This window comes from Diceros bicornis, chromosome 38 (assembly GCF_020826845.1).
Source record: "Diceros bicornis minor isolate mBicDic1 chromosome 38, mDicBic1.mat.cur, whole genome shotgun sequence".
NCBI lineage: Eukaryota > Metazoa > Chordata > Mammalia > Perissodactyla > Rhinocerotidae > Diceros > Diceros bicornis.
Genome location: NC_080777.1, coordinates 32,341,858 through 32,360,142, shown reverse-complemented (window position 1 = coordinate 32,360,142; position 18,285 = coordinate 32,341,858). Strand labels below are relative to the sequence as shown.

The 18,285-nt window shown below is 47.5% G+C and overlaps 1 protein-coding gene across 5 annotated transcripts; it reads right to left on the bottom strand.

The window, feature by feature from the left end:
* Positions 1-1,642: 1,642 nt before the first annotated feature.
* LOC131399514 (ral guanine nucleotide dissociation stimulator-like) lies at positions 1,643-17,893 on the bottom strand. Of its 5 annotated transcripts, none has more exons than XR_009217142.1 (7): positions 16,847-17,888; positions 16,418-16,731; positions 14,956-15,648; positions 11,286-11,467; positions 10,954-11,076; positions 10,654-10,744; positions 1,643-1,677 (listed from the first exon to the last, which is right to left on the bottom strand). XR_009217142.1 is itself a non-coding variant. In XM_058533880.1 (3 exons), exons 2-3 carry the CDS (start codon positions 16,427-16,429, stop codon positions 15,397-15,399), a joined length of 264 nt encoding a protein of 87 aa, XP_058389863.1. In that variant the 5' UTR covers positions 16,430-16,731; positions 16,847-17,892; the 3' UTR covers positions 14,792-15,396. The 5 variants fall into 5 exon arrangements, 1 of the variants encoding a protein (XP_058389863.1); XR_009217141.1 differs by lacking the exon at positions 1,643-1,677 and adding an exon at positions 10,042-10,315; XR_009217143.1 differs by lacking the exons at positions 1,643-1,677; positions 10,654-10,744 and adding an exon at positions 10,042-10,308 and having other exon boundaries at positions 16,847-17,117.
* Positions 17,894-18,285: the final 392 nt, after the last annotated feature.

Sequence of the window (18,285 nt, the reverse complement as noted above, 5' to 3'; positions counted from 1 at the left end):
TCCTCCAGCTTACCCTGGGCAGGTTCTAGGTTTATTGCGAGAGCTGGAGCAGTAGAAGATACTGACCGACACTCACCTGGAAGGTTGGTTATGTAGAAATACTTCACTGACTTTTTGCAGGTGTCATGTCTTCTTTGTCTTCATTGCTCCTCTGGGCTTTCTTCTGCATTCTGCGCTGTGCAGTAACATACAGTACAGAGACTGGAGAACATAATACTGTTGTCCTGCACCAAATGGTCACATCACTCATTTTTCTAATTATGAAAGAATTACATACTATAAAAAAAGTCAAATTACCCAGATCTATGTAGAGTAAAGTGAAACCTCCCCCATCCATCCCTTTCCCTGCAAACTCACTCCCCTACTCAGAAGGAACTATAGTTAAGAGGTTGCAGCTTATTGTTCTGGACATTTCCTATGAATTTATAAATACACATAAAGTTTTTTTTAACATAAATGACATAACTACATCATTTTGCAATTTGCTGTTTCCCAAACCATATATCATAGCTGTCTCTCCTTATCAGTGCTTGCCACACTAACTTAGCTTTTTAGAAGTTTTAGAGGTACTCCAAAGAACAGGAATACCATGATCTGTTTATCTCTTCTTTGATAGAGATGGGATTATGTCCAGTTTCACAATTATACATAATGCTGCAGTAAGATCCTTGTATGGAGTTTATTACACTGCTATTCAACTGCTCAATTTTCCTTGTTTCCTCTTGGTCAGAGACTATATTTTTAACAATTTTATGGGTATTATTATTATTATTATTATTATTATTATTTTTGTGTGTGTGTGAGGAAGATCAGCCCTGAGATAACATCCATGCCAATACTCCTCTTTTTGCCTAGGCAGACCGGCTCTGAGTTAACATCTGTTGCCAATCCTTCTTCTTTTTTTCCCCCAAAGCCCCAGTAAATAGTTGTACATCATAGGTGCACATCCTTCTAGTTGCTGTATGTGGGATGTGGCCTCAGCATGGCCGGAGAAGCGGCGTGTTAGTGCATGTCGGATCTGAACCCGGGCCACCAGTAGCAGAACACTTAACCACTAAGCCACGGGGCCAGCCCTATGGGAATTATTTTATAGGGAATTTAATTTTATCACTGAATAAAGACGTTTATGGGGAAACTGGACTTTAAGGTCATCCCTCTCAGTATTCTGGAGAAAAATCATGAAACTTAGAAGGTATGAGGCTTGCTCCATCACAATCTAACAAGTCATGTTAACAATTTAAAGTTGAATGTTTGAATAGCCTCTACTCTCTCTGTTCAGAAGAAGAATGACTTTTTCTTGTCTTGAAAACTTCTGACTCCAGGGGCTCTCAGTTGGTCTTCAGAGAGGGTAAGATATTGGTGTCGTATCTGTCTCTCTTCAGCTGTAGGCTGCATCTTCTAAAGATCATAGAATTGAACATGGTCCAATAAATGCATATGATTTGGGTCAAAAATTCAAAGTAATGAACCCAAGATAGGAATCTATAACTTTGGTTCTTAATAAAGAATTTCCTTTGATATCCTCAAGTCTCTGTGATTACTAGTAAAAACTCACCTATGGGTGAAGAGATGTGGTTCTGCTGGCAATGTTTGGTTTGAACATCCATAGTTAAGGCTGCCACATCCATAGGTAGATTAGATTTGACCTCTTGACGACCTCTTCCCTTGGTCTTTGACCTGGGAAAAATAAGAATTTAAAAAAGCTGCTGTTATTAGCACTCAATGCTAGAAATGCCCATTAAAGAGTGAGTTTGATTTGGTAAACCAAAGGGAGTATAAGCAGAACAAAGTCTGTAATATCTATAAAATTTCAAAAAATTCTAATTTTTTAAAATATAACTCTATTTTTGCCACAGTGCAAACTGTGTATATATGAATGAAATATCCCTCTGTCCATTTCTTCTTTCTATTGACTTAATGGATTTATCCTCTAATCCAGATTCTAAGTGTGAAAGAACATCTTGGTCCTTCAAAGAAAAGAAGCCATTGAAATTTGATTTTCTTTTAGCTCGCCATCCTACAGGTTTGAGGATTAAATTATCATGTAATGGTACAATGATTCTGAAATCTAATTTTTAATTAGAGGGGTATAAGGGATGATTGAATGGTGGTTCATCCCCATGGTCAAAGGTATTGTACACATGGACATGTAAACACGATTCAGGAAGCTGCTTCAGCCCTGTGACATCCCTGAGAACCACAGTGCAGGAGGATCTAGGCACACAGCCATCTGCCTCGATCTCCTGGGTTACATGTAGATCCAGGGGTCTTGAGAGTGGCGTCAGAGCAGCTAGCTTTTATCTATTTCTCCCCTTCCTTCTCTCCAGCTTATCTCAAACAGTCTTGACTATCATATTTTAAAGACCAATTGTAGTTATTTACATAAGCTGCTTGTTCATTATTGCAGAGTAATAATCAGGCATACCATTAAATATCACTTAATCTACCTAATTAAATTTGTTGTACCTTTTGATTGATTAGAACACTAAAGTTAGTTCAGAGTTTGATATTCACCAAATGTGTTAATCTGCTTACAACTGCCATGTGCCTCATTTCTCTTAGAAGTGTATCTTTGGCCCATCACAAGATTTTAATGAATCAAATCATCATAAATTAAGATAATGTACTGTCTTTTGGATGATCGGGAGGCATATGGGTCCATTTTGGAAATATACCCATCTGTCTTTGCTCCCCATGGGAAGTTTCTGGTCACTGGGTCTCCAGGTGGCTTGCACAAACCCTAGGTCTATAAAGCTTGGTGCCTCTCCTTCTAATTGAGGTAGAAATAAAAGAGGTCAGAGAGACATATTAAAGTTTTGGTTGCATGAAGTCTTCTATGAAGACCATCCATGCATATTTTTCTGGGTAACTCTCTGTTCCTAGGACTACTAGTTACTTTAAGGGCTTGTCAGGAACTGTGAATGGTCTGATATTTTACCTTACCTGCAAGCCAATAAGTTAGCCTACAATGGTCTTACAGATGCTGGCAAAAGACAGGAGACCCATGGGTCAGAGACACAGGACTTAATGACACAGCAATGGCAGTGGCCAGAGTATCAACATTTGCACTGGTTCACTAAATCCCACTTCCTACAGGATGATACACAGTGGGCCAGGAGACATGCAGAGGGTTGCAAGAACTCAGAGCTTAAGGAACTCAAATCTTTGATAACAGGCAGGAAGCCTGCTGACCTTTGCCTGGGGAGGGGTGTTATTTTTATTATACTGGGCAGTAAGCAAGCCTGCCCTTTGCTGCAGAGGAGGCCACTATTTCTATTTTCCAAGGTTGACAGCTTTACACACATTCTTGAAAAGATAACCTGGTTTTACTGGCTTTCAAAGATAAGCTTGAATGAGACTTCATCATCATTCTGCTCTTCTGTTTCCTTTATTGAGACTGTGCAAATATGCTCTTTTCTCTGTAAAGTTCACTAACTTTATTCATACATAAGGGATGCTTTTGGTTTTATTTATTAAGTTAAAATTTTCTTATTAGAGCAAATGAGGAAACTATTATGGGTTGGATCTGAAGGTATGCTTTTCCAGGAAAAATGTGAAAGAAGATCGGTGCTCACAGAACTTTGCGACAAGGAGCTGATATCAACTTAAATGATTTTAATTTGAATACTGTTTTGTACAACTTTCTTCCATCTTACTTCATCCTCACTGCTTCCTGTAACTCTCATATGGGAATGGGGCAGTTTCATGGATTCACTGAACTCATTTACAATATTCAAATGGTTTTTTCTGTTGTGTGCTTTTCTTTTTATTGAGGTAATGTTAACATACAACATTAAATTAGTTTCAGCGGTACAACATAATGATTCAATGTTTGTATAAATGTTGAAATGATCACCACAATAAGTCCAGTTAACATCTGTCCCCATACATAGTTACAAATTTTTTTCTCTTATGATGAGGACATGGCATATTTCAAGGTGCAGAAGAATCAATGATGATGTCATACTTTTCCATACACAGCTTGATGAATTTGAACATAAGCGTACACCCTTGAGACTGTCACCACCATCAAGGCCACAAACATATCCATCACCTCCCAAAGTTTTCTCTCACCTCCTTTATTACTATTATTCTGTGGTAAGAACTCTTAATATCTACACTATTAGCAAATGTGATGAATGCAAGACAGTCTTGTTAGCTGTAAGCACTATGCCATATCCTAGATCTCCAGAACTTATTTATCTTGATTACTGAAACTCTGTATCCTTTGACCATCAGCTCCCCATTTCTCCATCCCCTCAACCCCTGGTAACCACCATTCTAACCTCTGCTTGTATGAGTTTGACTATTTAAGATTCCACATATAAGTGAGTATTTGCCTTTCTCTGTCTGCCTTATTTCGCTTAGCATAATGTCTTCTAGGTCCATCCATGTTGTCAAAAATGGCAGGAACTCCTTCTTTTTTCAAGGTTGACTAATATTGCATTTCTTTATCCATTCATCCATCAGTGACATTTAGGTTACTTCCATATCTTGGCTATCGTGAATTAGCTACAATGAACATTAGAGTGCAGGTATTTCTTTGAGACCCTGAGTTCAATCCTGTGGGCATATACCAGAAGTGGGATTGCTGGATCATATGCTAGTTTTCATTTTTGGAGTAAGCTCCATACTGTTTTCCATAATGGTTGTACTAGTTTACATTCCCACAAGGGTTCCTTTTCTCCACATCCTCACCAACATTTGCCATCTTTAGTTTTTTTGATAATGGCCATCTTAACAGGTGTGAAGTGATAGCTCATTGTGGTTTTGATTTGCATTCCCTGATGATTAGTGATGCTGAACACCTTTTCATACACCTGTTGGCCACTTGTATGTCTTCATTAGAAAAAGTCTACTCTGGTCCCTTACCCATTTTTCAAATTGATTTGTCTTCTTTTTATTGAGCCAACACAAAACAAGAGAACAAAATTTCCAGGCATTATGGATGCTTCCCAGTTGATGCAGATGGTTTTGTATTTACAGTGGTACCAAAAGATCATGTTTCATGCTTTTTCTTCAGCTTGTTATAAGACCAGCAGTAGCTGCGGCATGGCAGATAATCGGGATCGTCTGGGTTTGGAGGTTTACAACATAAATGAGTGGTAATGAATTTTTTATTATTCCAAGGAAATTATTGAGATCATAGTCCATGGAATTCAGGATTGATAGATGTAGGAGGAAATTAAGGTGAGGATCGGTGATCTAGCATTACTTCTGATCATGAGGCACAGGTATCTACTGTATGAGTGTTTGAATAAAAATATTAGAGATCAGCAATGGAACAGAATTGAAAGCCCAGAAATAAAACCACACATATACGGACAGCTAATTTTCGACAAAGGTGCTAAGAACATGCAATGGAGAAAGGAAAGTCTCTTCAATAAATGGTGTTGGGAAAACTGGACAGCCACATGCAAAAGAATGAAAGTGGACCATGTGCTATCGCCATTCACAAAAATTAACTCAAAATGGATCAAAGACCTGAAGGTGAGACCTGAAACTATAAAACTCATAGAAGAAAATATAGGCAACACACTATTTGACATTGGTTTTAAAGGAATCTTTTCGGATGACATGCCTACCCAGACTAGGGAAACTAAAGAAAAAATAAACAAGTGGGACTTTATCAGATTAAAGAGGTTTTATAAGACTAATGAAACCAGAATCAAGATGAACAGACAACCAACCAGCTGGGAGAGAATATTTGCAAAACATACATCTGACAAGGGGTTGATCTCCATAATATATAAAGAACTCACACAACTGAACAACAAAAAAACAACCCGATCAAAAAATGGGCAGAGGAAATGAAGAGACACTTCTCCAAGGAAGATATACAGATGGCCAATAGGCACATGAAAAGATGTTCAACATCACTAATCATCAGGGAAATGCAAATCAAAACAACACTAAGATACCACCTCACACCTGTTAGAATGGCTATAATCACCAAGACAAAAAACAACAAATGTTGGAGAGGATGTGGAGAAACAGGAACCCTCACACACAGCTGGTGGGAATGCAAATTGGTGCAGCCTCTATGGAACACGGTATGGAGATTCCTCAAAGAATTAAAAATAGAGATGCCCTATGATCCAGCCATCCCACTACTGGGAATCTATCCAACGAACCTGAAATCAACAATCCAAAGAGGCTTATGCACCCCTATGTTCATTGCAGCATTATTCACCATAGCCAAGAAGTGGAAGCAACCTAAGTGTCCCTCGACTGACGAATGGATTAGGAAAATGTGGTATATATATACAATGGAATACCACTCAGCCATAAAAAAAGAGAAAATCGTCCCATTTGCAACAACATGGATGGGCCTGGAGCGCATTATGTTAAGTGAAATAAACCAGAAAGAGAAAGACAAACACTGTGTGATCTCACTCATATGTGGAATATAAACCAACACATGGACAGAGAAAACTGGACTGTGGTTATCAGGGGCAGTGGGGGTGGGGAGTGGGCACAAGGGGTGAAGGGAGTCATATATATGGTGATGGACAAACAAAAATGTACAACCCAAAAATTTCACAATGTTATAAACCATTAAAACATCAATAAAAAAAGATATTAGAGATCAGGAATTTGTCGTGGGTGAATATGTTTTCTGAATTATTTACTTTTGAACATAAGCATTTGGATTATGTGAACATCTGGGATATGGGAGTAAGTCATTAACAAAGGGGTGGTTGATAATGTCACTATTGATTTAACTTCTATGAACACCAAGTGGTCAATGGACTAAGCAAATGAGTAGTCAGAAAACACAGAAATGTTAGGATTTGGGAACTAGTAAAGGACTGGGGACCGACTGTCCTGAGAGGGAATGCCAGGACTTATGAGGTTGAGAGTGACAAGGACAAGAAAAGAATAGAAAACACTTAAATAAGGAGGGTGTGTTAACAGGATGGAGGGGGAGAAATGATCTGGAGTAGCCTTGAGTTTTGACCTTGAGCTTTCTGTTCTTGATGCAAATTTGCCTGATGACATCCCAGGACACAGGTCAGATCCCCAGAGGATAGAGGGAGGGTGGAAGTACAAAACAGCCAGGATAATTGTCCTAAAAAGGCAGGCTTCCTTTATCATTTGACCCAATTTCATAATTTATTTTTGTAGGGTAAGAGGAAAAGAAGGATGATAGCCACGTCTTCACAGAGGAAGCAGCATAACTGGGGGAACCAGTCCAAACCAAAGCCTGGTTTAAACATCTCCATCCCTTTGAGGATGTCTAGTGACATATTCAAGAGGCCGGTTACTAGAATTCCAACCCATCCTGGCAATGAAGGGTCTCTGGGAGGACACGTTGGACCAGCCCCACCAGGTCTGCTGGCCCGAGAGACCACAAGGACTCCAGGCCTGCAGCAGTGCAGGACAATTAGTAAATCCTTTCAAGTTTGCCAAAGCGTTGGAAAAACTTGCACCTAGTCACACAGGTGAATCCCTGCCAGGTGTGCTCGCAGGTGGTCTGCACTCCAGGTCCCATGCCCACTCCTGCCGGTCTTCAGATTTGGCAGAGATGATTCCAGGAGCTGATCTGGGCATTCCACAGTTCCACTGCCAACAATTTCTGGCAACTGAGGAAGGTATCAGGAAGGAGGAAAGGGCAGTGAAGAGCACAGGAGAGAGACTGGTGATAGCACTGATGGTGGACAGACTTGCTAGTGAGGCAGAGAAAGTGAGGGGCCAAGAAGGCCGTCTTGACTGCAGATGAAATGGAGCAGGCACCTCAGTGAGGTCTCTTGGCAGCGTCCCTAATGTTTTTGTGCTTTGAGCTCTTGAAACTTTGAAATATAACAATACGTTTCTTTTATTAAACTCTGCTGCATGACAGAAAATATAGACAGTGGTTTCTTTCTGAGGTGAGAGGTTGAGTTTCAGGTGAGGAGTGAAAGATCTTCCTTTTTCATGCTGTTCTCTCATTTTCCTTTACTATGTATGTTATTTATTTGTACTTTCAAGTCAGCAGCGAGTTATCAACGTCACGAGATGATTCAGTTATTCCCCTCACAGTCACAGTAAAACCTACTTAAAGTGGATTATTCTTTTTGTGTAATATTCCAATAGATTCCAAAGTATTATTTCAAAAGCACCTCGATGTCTATGTTCTCAAATTAGATATTTACTTTTGGTCTCCATTTTTGTGTTCCTTCTTGCATGCTACTTCAGAGTTGCATCTAAGGAAATACCAGATTTCACTCAGTTTTTTAGATCCATATGTGTTGGAAATTTGATTCATGAAGATGGACATGGCAGCTGGGGGATCATACTACTATCAAAAGAGACCATTTCGGCATCAGTAATCTGACAAGAACTCACTGCTTGTTGAGATTTAATTGAGTATTTGAAGGATCAAGCTTTCGCTATTGGCACTTCTCTTTCTCTTTGGAGGCAAAGTATCGCCTTCCCAGTCTTTCCATTACCAAACCAGTTTCCTGGGTGGCTGTGCCATGTCAGGAAGGGCCTGGGATGCTGGGAACCAGGATTCATCCTCAGCTTTCTAGCTGTCCTGAGAAGGCTTCCCTGGCAGAGTCCAGCCTGTGTGTCTGGGTGACACTTGCAGCCATCAGATAGAAGGCGATAACTCACAAGTGCCAAGTGATTTATCTGGCCCTTGTCTTACAGGGTGTTTCCAAGGGATGAGATTCAAAACGCCACTTGGTAACCCTTTGAAAGCTCCTGGTCGTGGGGTGGGTTCTCGGTGTGAGCTCAGAGCAGTGTCTATTCACCACCAGATGGGAAGCATTTCAGTATTTTAATTGCTAAGGCTGTGTTCATGCACGACCATGGATCATCAGTTCCGTGGCATTTCCTGCTGGACGACCCCACACCACTGTCATGCCTCATCTTTCAAAGCTCCAAACAAGGTTCACACCCCATCAGGTGGTTGTAATGTAACCACAGCACAAGACTGGGGAAAAAAACACAACCACCCAGGGGTGACACACTTTAATGTCTTGGGCCCAATTTCCCCATTTGGACAAGTTGGCAACATCAACACTGAGTGTGTAAACTGGAGGACTGTCCAAGACCATGGACCTCAGAATGACACGCCTCAGAAGTCACCTTGGACAGCAAGGGACAGTGTGGGGTCACTCACTGGTCAGGATTATGGTCCCTTTTCCTGGGAAAGTAGAGCTCACCCGGGATCCATCAGGCCAAGCCAGGGAGGAGGCTGGGAGCCTTCTAGGGAATTTCTGCCATAAAGTGAATGGCATAAGGAAGGCAGAGGTGCTGGAAATCCTGGTTCACAGAGAGCGGTCGTGTTTATGGAATGAGGCCCAGTGGTAGCCTTAAAGCTGCATCACAAATCTTTCCCATTGGATACAAAACAGCAGGAAACAGAATTCAGAGTCCTGGACAAGGATCCCAGCAGGATTCAATTCTAGGTCAGTAGTGAACATGGAGGCACTAGAGAGGTCTCAGGAGGGAAAGTCCTGTCTGCCTTTAGTCCATTTGCAAATCACCTTTTCGGGCCTTGTCCTCTCCACTTGCATGTTTTGATCTTTTTACATTGTTTTCCCCACTTAAAGCTGATGCAATTCCAGAGATTGAACTAGAAAACTACAAGTTCCTAAAATTTGGTCAAAAGAAACCTCAACAAGAGAAGCAGAAAACATTCCCTCTTCCTCCAGAATTAGGAAGGCAGCCCCAGCCTATGGCACGACCTGGTCCTGGGTAGTGCTGTTTTAAAGACACCCACATTTCAGTGGTTGTTGCTTTGCCTGTGAAAGCACCATCAACTTTTAAATCCCAAGAGAACGGGCCAGGGAGCGTGTCCGCCCCTGGAGCACCTGAATGATACTGAAATGAACTTGTCCTCGGAGTTAGGGGGAATTGAGAGTGACGTCACTAGCCAAAAAAGGTGCTGGCCCTTCTCCCTTCTCCAACATGCAATAAGTTGATGACTCAGAAGAGTTCTTGATTCAAGGAGAAATGTGAGATTCTGTGTCTCACTCACATGCCTACAGAAAGCGACAGAACCACACCACAACTCCCAAGCTGTAAAGGGAACAGGACTTGAATATAATATTCAAATATGTCATTTATTATTTACAACAAATAACCACTGACCCTCCCCAATGGGTGAGTAGGTGCTGAGGTAGAGATGTCAGGGAGCTGGGATGGGGTCGTCCCTTCTCTCTTGGGCTTCAGGGGACCCCAGGAATCAGCTTACAATGCTCCCCTTCCCATCAAGTGGGAGGAGCTGGCCCTGTGCATCGCAAGCATCCCAGCTGTGTCCCCGCTGCTGAGGATGGCGCTGTGATCGGCCACTGGTACGGGGTTTGGGGTTGGGGCCTGGGGGCTGAGTAGAAGAGTCGGGTTATCTTGCATGGCCTCCCTCAGAATCATGGCCCCCCACCCTGTCCCCACTGCACTGGGTGCTTCAGACCCTGTGCTCAGTGCTGTCAGTCACCAGTACCCCATTTTTCCCTGCCACGTGAGCGATCATTTAGTATCACCTATTTCACAGAGCAGGAAACAGAGTCTCAGGAAGCTGAAGAGAGTCACTCCAGTCGCAGGACTGGTCAATAGTGGAGCTGGGATCCCAGTGCCAGCTATCCGACTCGCCAAAGCCACGCTTAGCCCGAAGCCTTACTGAACCCCCAGGAGTCAGTCACTCTGGCCCAGATACTCACTCACCCCTGACCTTGATGATGGCCGGTTCTTCTTGGCCTTGCATATTCTGCAGGCCAACTAGGTCTAGGGATCTGGCTGGCAGGACAGGTTGTAGCTACAGGACAGAGATGCACCTGTGAGCCTACCAGGAACCACACCTCAGGTGTCCCCCCACTGCCTGCCCAGCAGCTGGAGTCTGGGTGTCCCAGAGGTCGCCATGTAATAAGGCCGGGGGATGAGTGGGGGACCATGGAGACAGGCTCTCTGGACTGGCCAACAGGGAGAGTCCACCCCTGCCCTCACCCAACTCCTGCCCAGCCTCACCTCTCATTCTCGTTGAGCAACTCCATGTCCTGGAACGAGGCCCCAAATCGCTCCCTCGGGCTCTAGGTTGTAATTCTTTGCAGCCTCCTGGAGCAGCAAGATCTTACTCATGACTCGGTATTCCTGGGACCAGAGGGAAGGAGAAGATGCAGACAGGGCCTGGGTGGGGGATGCTGCAGGGGTCTTGTTGGAGGTGAGGAGCGGGGCCGGGGACCAGTCCTGGAAACCCTCTTTCCCTCCAGTTCCATCCAGGATCTACCAGTTCTCAGAATGGGAATAATCAGCCCCTCCTCCAGGAAGATTTCCTTGATGCCATCCTCCCCTCAACCCACCCGCCAATTGGATGGGTCTCCCACTTCTCTGGTATCAAACTCTTCCATTCAATGTAAGATACAGCGGGTGGAGCCAAGGACTGTTCTGCCCAGAAGGTCTCTGATTTCCACCTCTTTCTTCTCCCCTGCAGCGAGTGCCACTGCTGCTCCTCAGTCCTCTTCTCAAGGTTGATCCCATTCCCCTGGAAGGTAGACAGCCAGAGTCCATCAGACAAAGACCCCTAGCCTGACTAGCCCCCTATGCCCACCCCTTCTCATGTTGCACTACTGCCAGGTCCCCAGAGGGGGCCGGGCATGCAGAGAAAAGAGGACTTGGACCTAGGCTTGGCTCTGGGCTCCAGAGTAGGAGGACATGGGGATGTAACTGAGGGACCTGGCAGCACAACTCTCTCTGATGACAGACTTGGAGGCTGATGCCTCAGGCAGAGGGGACTGCTCAGGCACTTATGTGCTGCCTGACTTGGGGGGGCCCGACTTCTTTCTCCCTTCATGGGCAACATGGGAGTTACAGGCTGAGTCCAGCTCAGATAAAACCTCACGCAGCTCTGCCATCAGGCAACTCTGAGCTTCCCCAGCCTGAGGAACCGGAATGGGTTTCTCTGGCAGAAACTCTGTTCACTCATCACTAAGATAGGCCTGATGCCCCAGCTCCCAGGGGTGGCTGCGAGGCTCTCATGAGAGGAGATGTGCCAAGTACTGAGAACTCAGAGCTCAGTTCGGGGGCTCCCGCATCCCAAGGCTCAGAATCCTGGTCCTTCCTGCCTAGTCCTCAGGTGTACCCACCTCGAAATAGTCACCCATCGCCAGGTGCAGCATCAGCAGGTCACTGAGCAGAGTGCCAAGATAGGGGACAACACCCTGTGACATCGGGGTGTGGGTGGGATGAACGTTTGCTCTCAAGTCGACCCCATGTAGACCCTCTCCTGAAAAGTCCCCACCCTCAGCTACCTGGCCCACCCCAGGGTTCCTACGAGGAGCAGCCTAGGACCCTCAGCAGCCTCCCCTCAATTCCTATTCCCTTCACACCCCAAGAACACCACACTCCTCCTCCTCACCTCTCAGGGCCGGCTTCTGGCAAATCACAGGGTGTGCAGTCCCTTGCCCTCCCCACAACAAACTCATCCTGCACCAGCTCTTCCAGGCCCTCCTCTTGGTCACTTCTACTGGGGGATTCAGACACTGTGGCACCAAGAGGAAGGGCCCTCCTCTCTTGATTTGAGACCTCCAGCTGGGAGCACAGAGACCCTCCCCCACAGGCACACTTACCTGCTGCTGCTGCTGTTTCTCCTGCACTCTCTGGGGGTTGCTCTCTGGGGGAGCAAACGTGGAGGGCCCCTCTTGTCAGGGTCGAGGACAGTGTCAGTGAGGCCATACTCCCCTCAACCCATTTCTCTCCAGCACCACTGGCCTCCGACACTGGACATCTGACTTGAGTCAACTGGTACCAATGCCATTCCATCCTCTAAGGTCTTGTGATTCCAGAACAAGACCAGCTCCAACTCTCACTCTGGGTGTGAGCTTGGGCTTGTGGCCTGGCCTCCTTGAGCCTGTTTCCTCATCTGGAAAGTGTGAGAACTCCGGCTACCACACAGGTTCTCATGAGGACTCAGTGTCACAAGACTGTCATCATTGTTCTGGCCCTCACCCCTCCAGGTGGAGTAGGCAGAAATCTCCCACATTCCTTTCCTCCCTCTTACCTCTACAGCACCCTGTGAGGCCTGCTCCACACAATCACCATCCCTCCATTTCCCTGATGAGGAGACAGAGGCCCAAACACGGGCAGTGTGTTGCTCAGGAGCCCACAGAGGAGAGGCCGCTTGCCCCTCTCAGCCAGAGGCCCTGTTCCAACATCCTCGCCTAAACCCCAGCCCCACCACTGACAAGAGTCCTGTCCCCTGAGCTCTCAAAGCTTGGTCCTGGGCTGAGTCATGGATGGAGAGGAAGGGGTGTCTTGGGAGTCTGGTTGAGTGCCTCCTGCCTGGCCCAGTCATGTGGAGTGTCTGGCTCCCAGGCTGGGCCAGAGAACATGCCAAAGCCTTCTCCTCCCCAAGGAACCCCTCAGGACATTCCCCTGCACTGAATTTTTTTTTTTTTGTGAGGAGATCAGCCTTGTGCTAACATCTGCCAATCCTCCTCTTTTTTTGCTGAGGAAGACTGACCCTGGGCTAACATCCATGCCCATCTTCCTCCACTTTATATGGGACGTTGCCACATCATAGGTCGACAAGCGGTGCGTCGGTGCGCACCCGGGATCCGAACCGGGAAACCCTGAGCTGCCGCAGCGGAGTGCGCGCACTTAACCGCTTGAGCCACAGGGACGGCCCCTGAACTCTTTCTTTATCCACTCAGGAACTGGACCCCCAAGGTGCCACCTCTGATCAACAGAGAAGGGGATGACAGGACATTTTGATTCCCCGTTTACATGAAGCTCCTAAGGTCCTTTCAGCAGGATCCACTAAGAATCCATCAGTTGCCTAGACGCTTCTCATAAGCCACCGGGGGCATATGTCATTGCCAACCAGGCACTCAGGTTAGACTCCTGTGGTTGACTCAAGTGAAGTGACTGCTCTAGGGGTCCAGTGGGGAGTCCCAGAATGCACACACATCTCTCACCTGAAAATGAGCAGCCTGTTTTTCCACCTGGGCCATCGGAATCCTCTGCCACGCACATCCCTGGGGCAGGCAGGGTGCAGCCCCTTGGAGATGTGGTGAAGATAGAAGGAGCAGCAGGGTCCTGGCTTCCTGAGGATAGGTTTAGGCTGAGGGCTAAACCCACCCCAACCACCCAACAACCTGGAAGAAGCTACATCCAGCAGGATGGACATACATGGAAGCCAGAGACCTGTTGATGGCGCCAGCTCGGCAACTCCTCCTGGAACAGGCCAGCCAACACCATTGTGTCCCATGACCAGGGCCTCCCGCCCACAAATGGCACCCCACCTGCCCATGGGCAGAACAGATCCCTCTGCTTGTTAATCTGGATGAGATAGACGGGAATGTTTCAGAGAAAGTTCAAGGGAGAAACTATCAAAACCACAGCCTGCCCAGTGTCCCTCCTCCGCACCCCTCCTCTCTTTCCAGACCCCCAGCCTCCACTCTACCTTGATCATCAGTTCTCTGCTCAAGGACTTGTCTTGACTATTGAGTTCCTTAAGATTTTCAGGGCTGTCTCTCAGGGGAGGGGAAAGAACGAGGGATAAATTTAGGAATAATGTGAGGGGTCTGAATGCAAATCCCTTTTCTTTGCAAACCCAAGAGATTCAAAAGGCCTGAAGGAATGTTCTCACTGGGCTCCTCTGAGCGCTAAGGTCTCATGGTACTGGGAGGGGGCTCTCCTGTTGGTCACTGGAGTCTCCACTCCCCAGCTCTACAGAGCAGCTCTGTTTTGACTGCTTTGAGTTTCAACTGGGCATAGAGTTCTGTTGCTATAAACACTTGAAAATCTCCAATTTGGCTCAACTTACTACCTGACACTCAAGGAAACCAAGTTCTGAAGCAGAACTGGTGCACTAAGGACCCCGGGAGGCTTAGAGACCCCCTGCCGAGGCCCAGGCCCTGTCCCCAGCATTTGCTGCCTCCCAGGAGTTCCCAGCTGACTGAGGGGCCAATGGCAGACATACAAGAGATCCCCCATCCACCCTGGTCCTCCTATGGAGAGAGGCCTACCCACCGGGAAACTTCCCCCGTGTGTTCTTCAGGTGGCTTGTGGAGGTTTTCTGCAGAGCAGAGATTACAGTGCAGGGCGAGGAGAAGTTCTTCAGGATCTTGCACTCCTGGGGAAGGGAAGAGAATGAGCTGTGAGGTGGGGCACTGTAGCCCAGCTTGCTCTAGCTTCAGTACCCTTCTATTTAAATCTCCCCTCCTGGATGAGACAGATGCTCAGGGAGTCGCAGAAGGGCACATTTAGGACCCAAAGAGTAACACTCACAGGGAGCAGGATTTTAGCTCAACCCAGGGAAGGAGCCAGGTAGGAAGTGAGCATCCTCTCACTGGGACCTGGAGTTAAAGTCAGCGGGCCCCTGGCAGGAAGGGCCTAGGGACTGTGCAGGGGCTTAGACCACATACTGCAATCCTGGGAGCTGATAAAGGTGGAGAGGCAGTTCCCAAGGCTTCAGAGAGGGGCTCCACTGGGCCTCCCACAGCACACCTGGGCCACCTGGATCCAGCGCTCCACCACCCTCACCCTGTCCTGGGCTGTCATGCTCGGGTCCCCGAGGCAGGGCGTGATGACGAAGCTGGCCACCCTTCTGACTTGGTCGACGGTGGCCTGGATGTTGGGTGTCTGGTGCTCATTGCCCGGCTTGTTCCTCTTGCCCCAGGTGGAGCCCAGGCAAGGAGAGGGCACCACCTTCTGGAAGAGCTCCTGGAGAACAGGGGGAGTGTCACCGAGCCCTGCCACACCCCAGGTCTGTGTCTACAGACCCCAAAGTCCCACACAGGAGTCACAGTTTAGAGCTGGAGCTCAGAAAGCTCAGGATGTGGCCTGAGCCTTGTGAGAGTCCCTGGCTTTTCTTCTCTGTCCCCCGAGGACACCCAGCACAGGATGACCCAGGACCCAATACTGGCAGGGAAGGGAGAGGGGCATTTGAACCCAGCCTGTCCTGGCTAACTCCAAGCTCCAGATGGTGGCTCAACTTGGCTCATCCCAAGGGGGCATCTTCCAATACCCTGATCCCCCGTCTGGTCCCACTCCACATTCTGATGCAAATCCCCGCGTGGCAACTACACCCACAGGACTTGTCTGTCTCCCTTGTAGTGGAGTACACATCAGGCGTCTAATAAGTCCTGAGGCTGTTGAGCCTCCTGAGCAGACGGTTGGGCCACCAGGGTCCAGGCTGTACACAGTGAGCCCTTCCCTGCACAGATGGGCCAGGGCCCACCCAGCTTTCCATCTCTTTTACCTCATGGAGTTGGCACAGTCACTCTGTGTAGCAGATCCTCTTAATGTCCACCTCCACGGTCTGCAGGTGGACAGCAAAGTCTTGGGTGTTCAGAAAGTTGCCCAGGTCTTATGGTTGGTAAAGGGTGGAGCCTGGATTTGGGCCCAGATCATAGGAGTCTGGATCAGGTCTGGGGCAACGATAGCAGAGGGAAGGCCTGCCCCACACCACCCTGAAAGCCCAGCTGCTCACCGCATCCATCATGGTCAACTGCTCCACCACCAGCTTAGGAAGGAAGGCCGTGAGATTAAGCTTCTCACGCTCCTTAAGAGCCACAGGTGGAGATGGACTTCGCACTAGAAATGATGGTCCAGGTGACTCCAGCTAAGCAGCTCCCACTCCTGCTGGAGCCCATGTTGGCCCTTGCTCCACCTCCAACACTGCTGGTGGAGGGGACACTGGCTCCAGTGCTAGAGGGGGTGGTGTCAACAGAGCTGGAGCCAGCTCTACCTCCACCACTGCCCACTACTCTTCTTCTGCCGCTGGCTGGAGCTCTGCAGCTGACGCTGGAGTGGGATAAAAAGAAAGATTCACCCACATAGCTGACTTTCCATGTGTCCTTCTAAACACAGGAAAGACCCCACTCCCTTCTAGGAATACCCAGCCTGCAGTCCCCCTTACCATCTGGCTCTGCCTCAGTGGCCTCCAGAAGCTCACACCGGACAAGGGTAAGAGGGTCACGGCAGCTCATCTCCTAACCAGGCAAGGTGACATTCATGTACATCCCCTTTAGCTTAAAAAAGGGACAGCCCGAGTCTGGTCTCTCCCTAGTTCTAGTCCAACCCCGTCATCTCAAGCTCCTGAGTGTGGAGACCCTCTGCTCCTGCTCTCATCTCAGAGCAGCACTGGAAAGTGTGGATGGCCTCATGTACCTGCCCCTTGTCTAGTGAGTTGGTGGATTTGAAACCATTGGGCAGCTACTCGACAACCTCTTGAGTGGAGTTCTGCAAAGACTGCCTGGGAACTGGGCCAGAAGGAATCAGGGGCTGCCTGCACACTGCCACTGGGGCCAATCGCCAAGAGAATATCTGTTCCTCAGTTCAGGCACAGAGGGGCATCCCTGCAAAGAACTCTGGTCAGGGAGGGAAGGAGATGAATCCTCTAGTGCTCGGTAACAATATGAGTAGAGGAGCTCACATTCTCATGCTTCCAGGCATGGCCTGAGGTATGAACATGACCTAGGTGTTAGGTTTCCGACACCTAACAACCAGCTCCTGCTCAGGAATGACCCGCCCCTTATGTCCTGCCTTCTTCCCTCCTCACAGACACATGCACACACACACACACACACACACAAAGAGGGGCAAGGGGTGTGGGGCTGATCAGGTGGGATCACAGCTGTGCCCTGGCCTGCACTAGCCTCTCCTGGGCTGCCCCGTGTTACCTTTCACTGCCTCCTGCCAGATGCCCAGAGGCGTCAAGAATTAAGGCTGAGCCAACATCGCCAACTACCAAAAAGATTCTCTTTCTGGGATTTTTTGAGCCCAGATCCTCCAAAAGTTGGGAAACAACAACAAAACATCTTTGCCTGTTGACTGTCTCCAATCAAGTGAGCTGGATGGGGGGCTGTGGGTGCCTGGTTACCAGAGTTCTAAGATCTGTTGAGGTCTATGACCCCACGTCATCTCTTGAACTGTACACAATGAGCCCACATAGCCCTACCCACAGCTCTCTGGAAACCTAACTAGGGACCTAGCTTTGAGGAGACAGAGATGAATGCAGACCTCCTTTTCCTTACTATTTCTTCATCCTGGGATAGTCCCTGTGCCTCTCAGGTCCTCCAAAGTCTCTAACCCTGTACCATGGGAATCAGGCTAGAATCTACTTCCTAGGGACATCACCCGGTGTATATGAGATAATATCTATTACCCCTGTGGGCTGGTGTCACATGTACCTAAGGCACAAACTTAGAGATGGAAGAATAACAAGGAGGGGTGGGATGTAGTACAGAACACCACTCAAAACAGGCCTGGGCTCCAAGAATGTGATATTGGGACAGTCACTTCCAACTTGGCCTCATTTTCAGGTCAACACCATGAGGGGGTTGCAACTAATGGAAA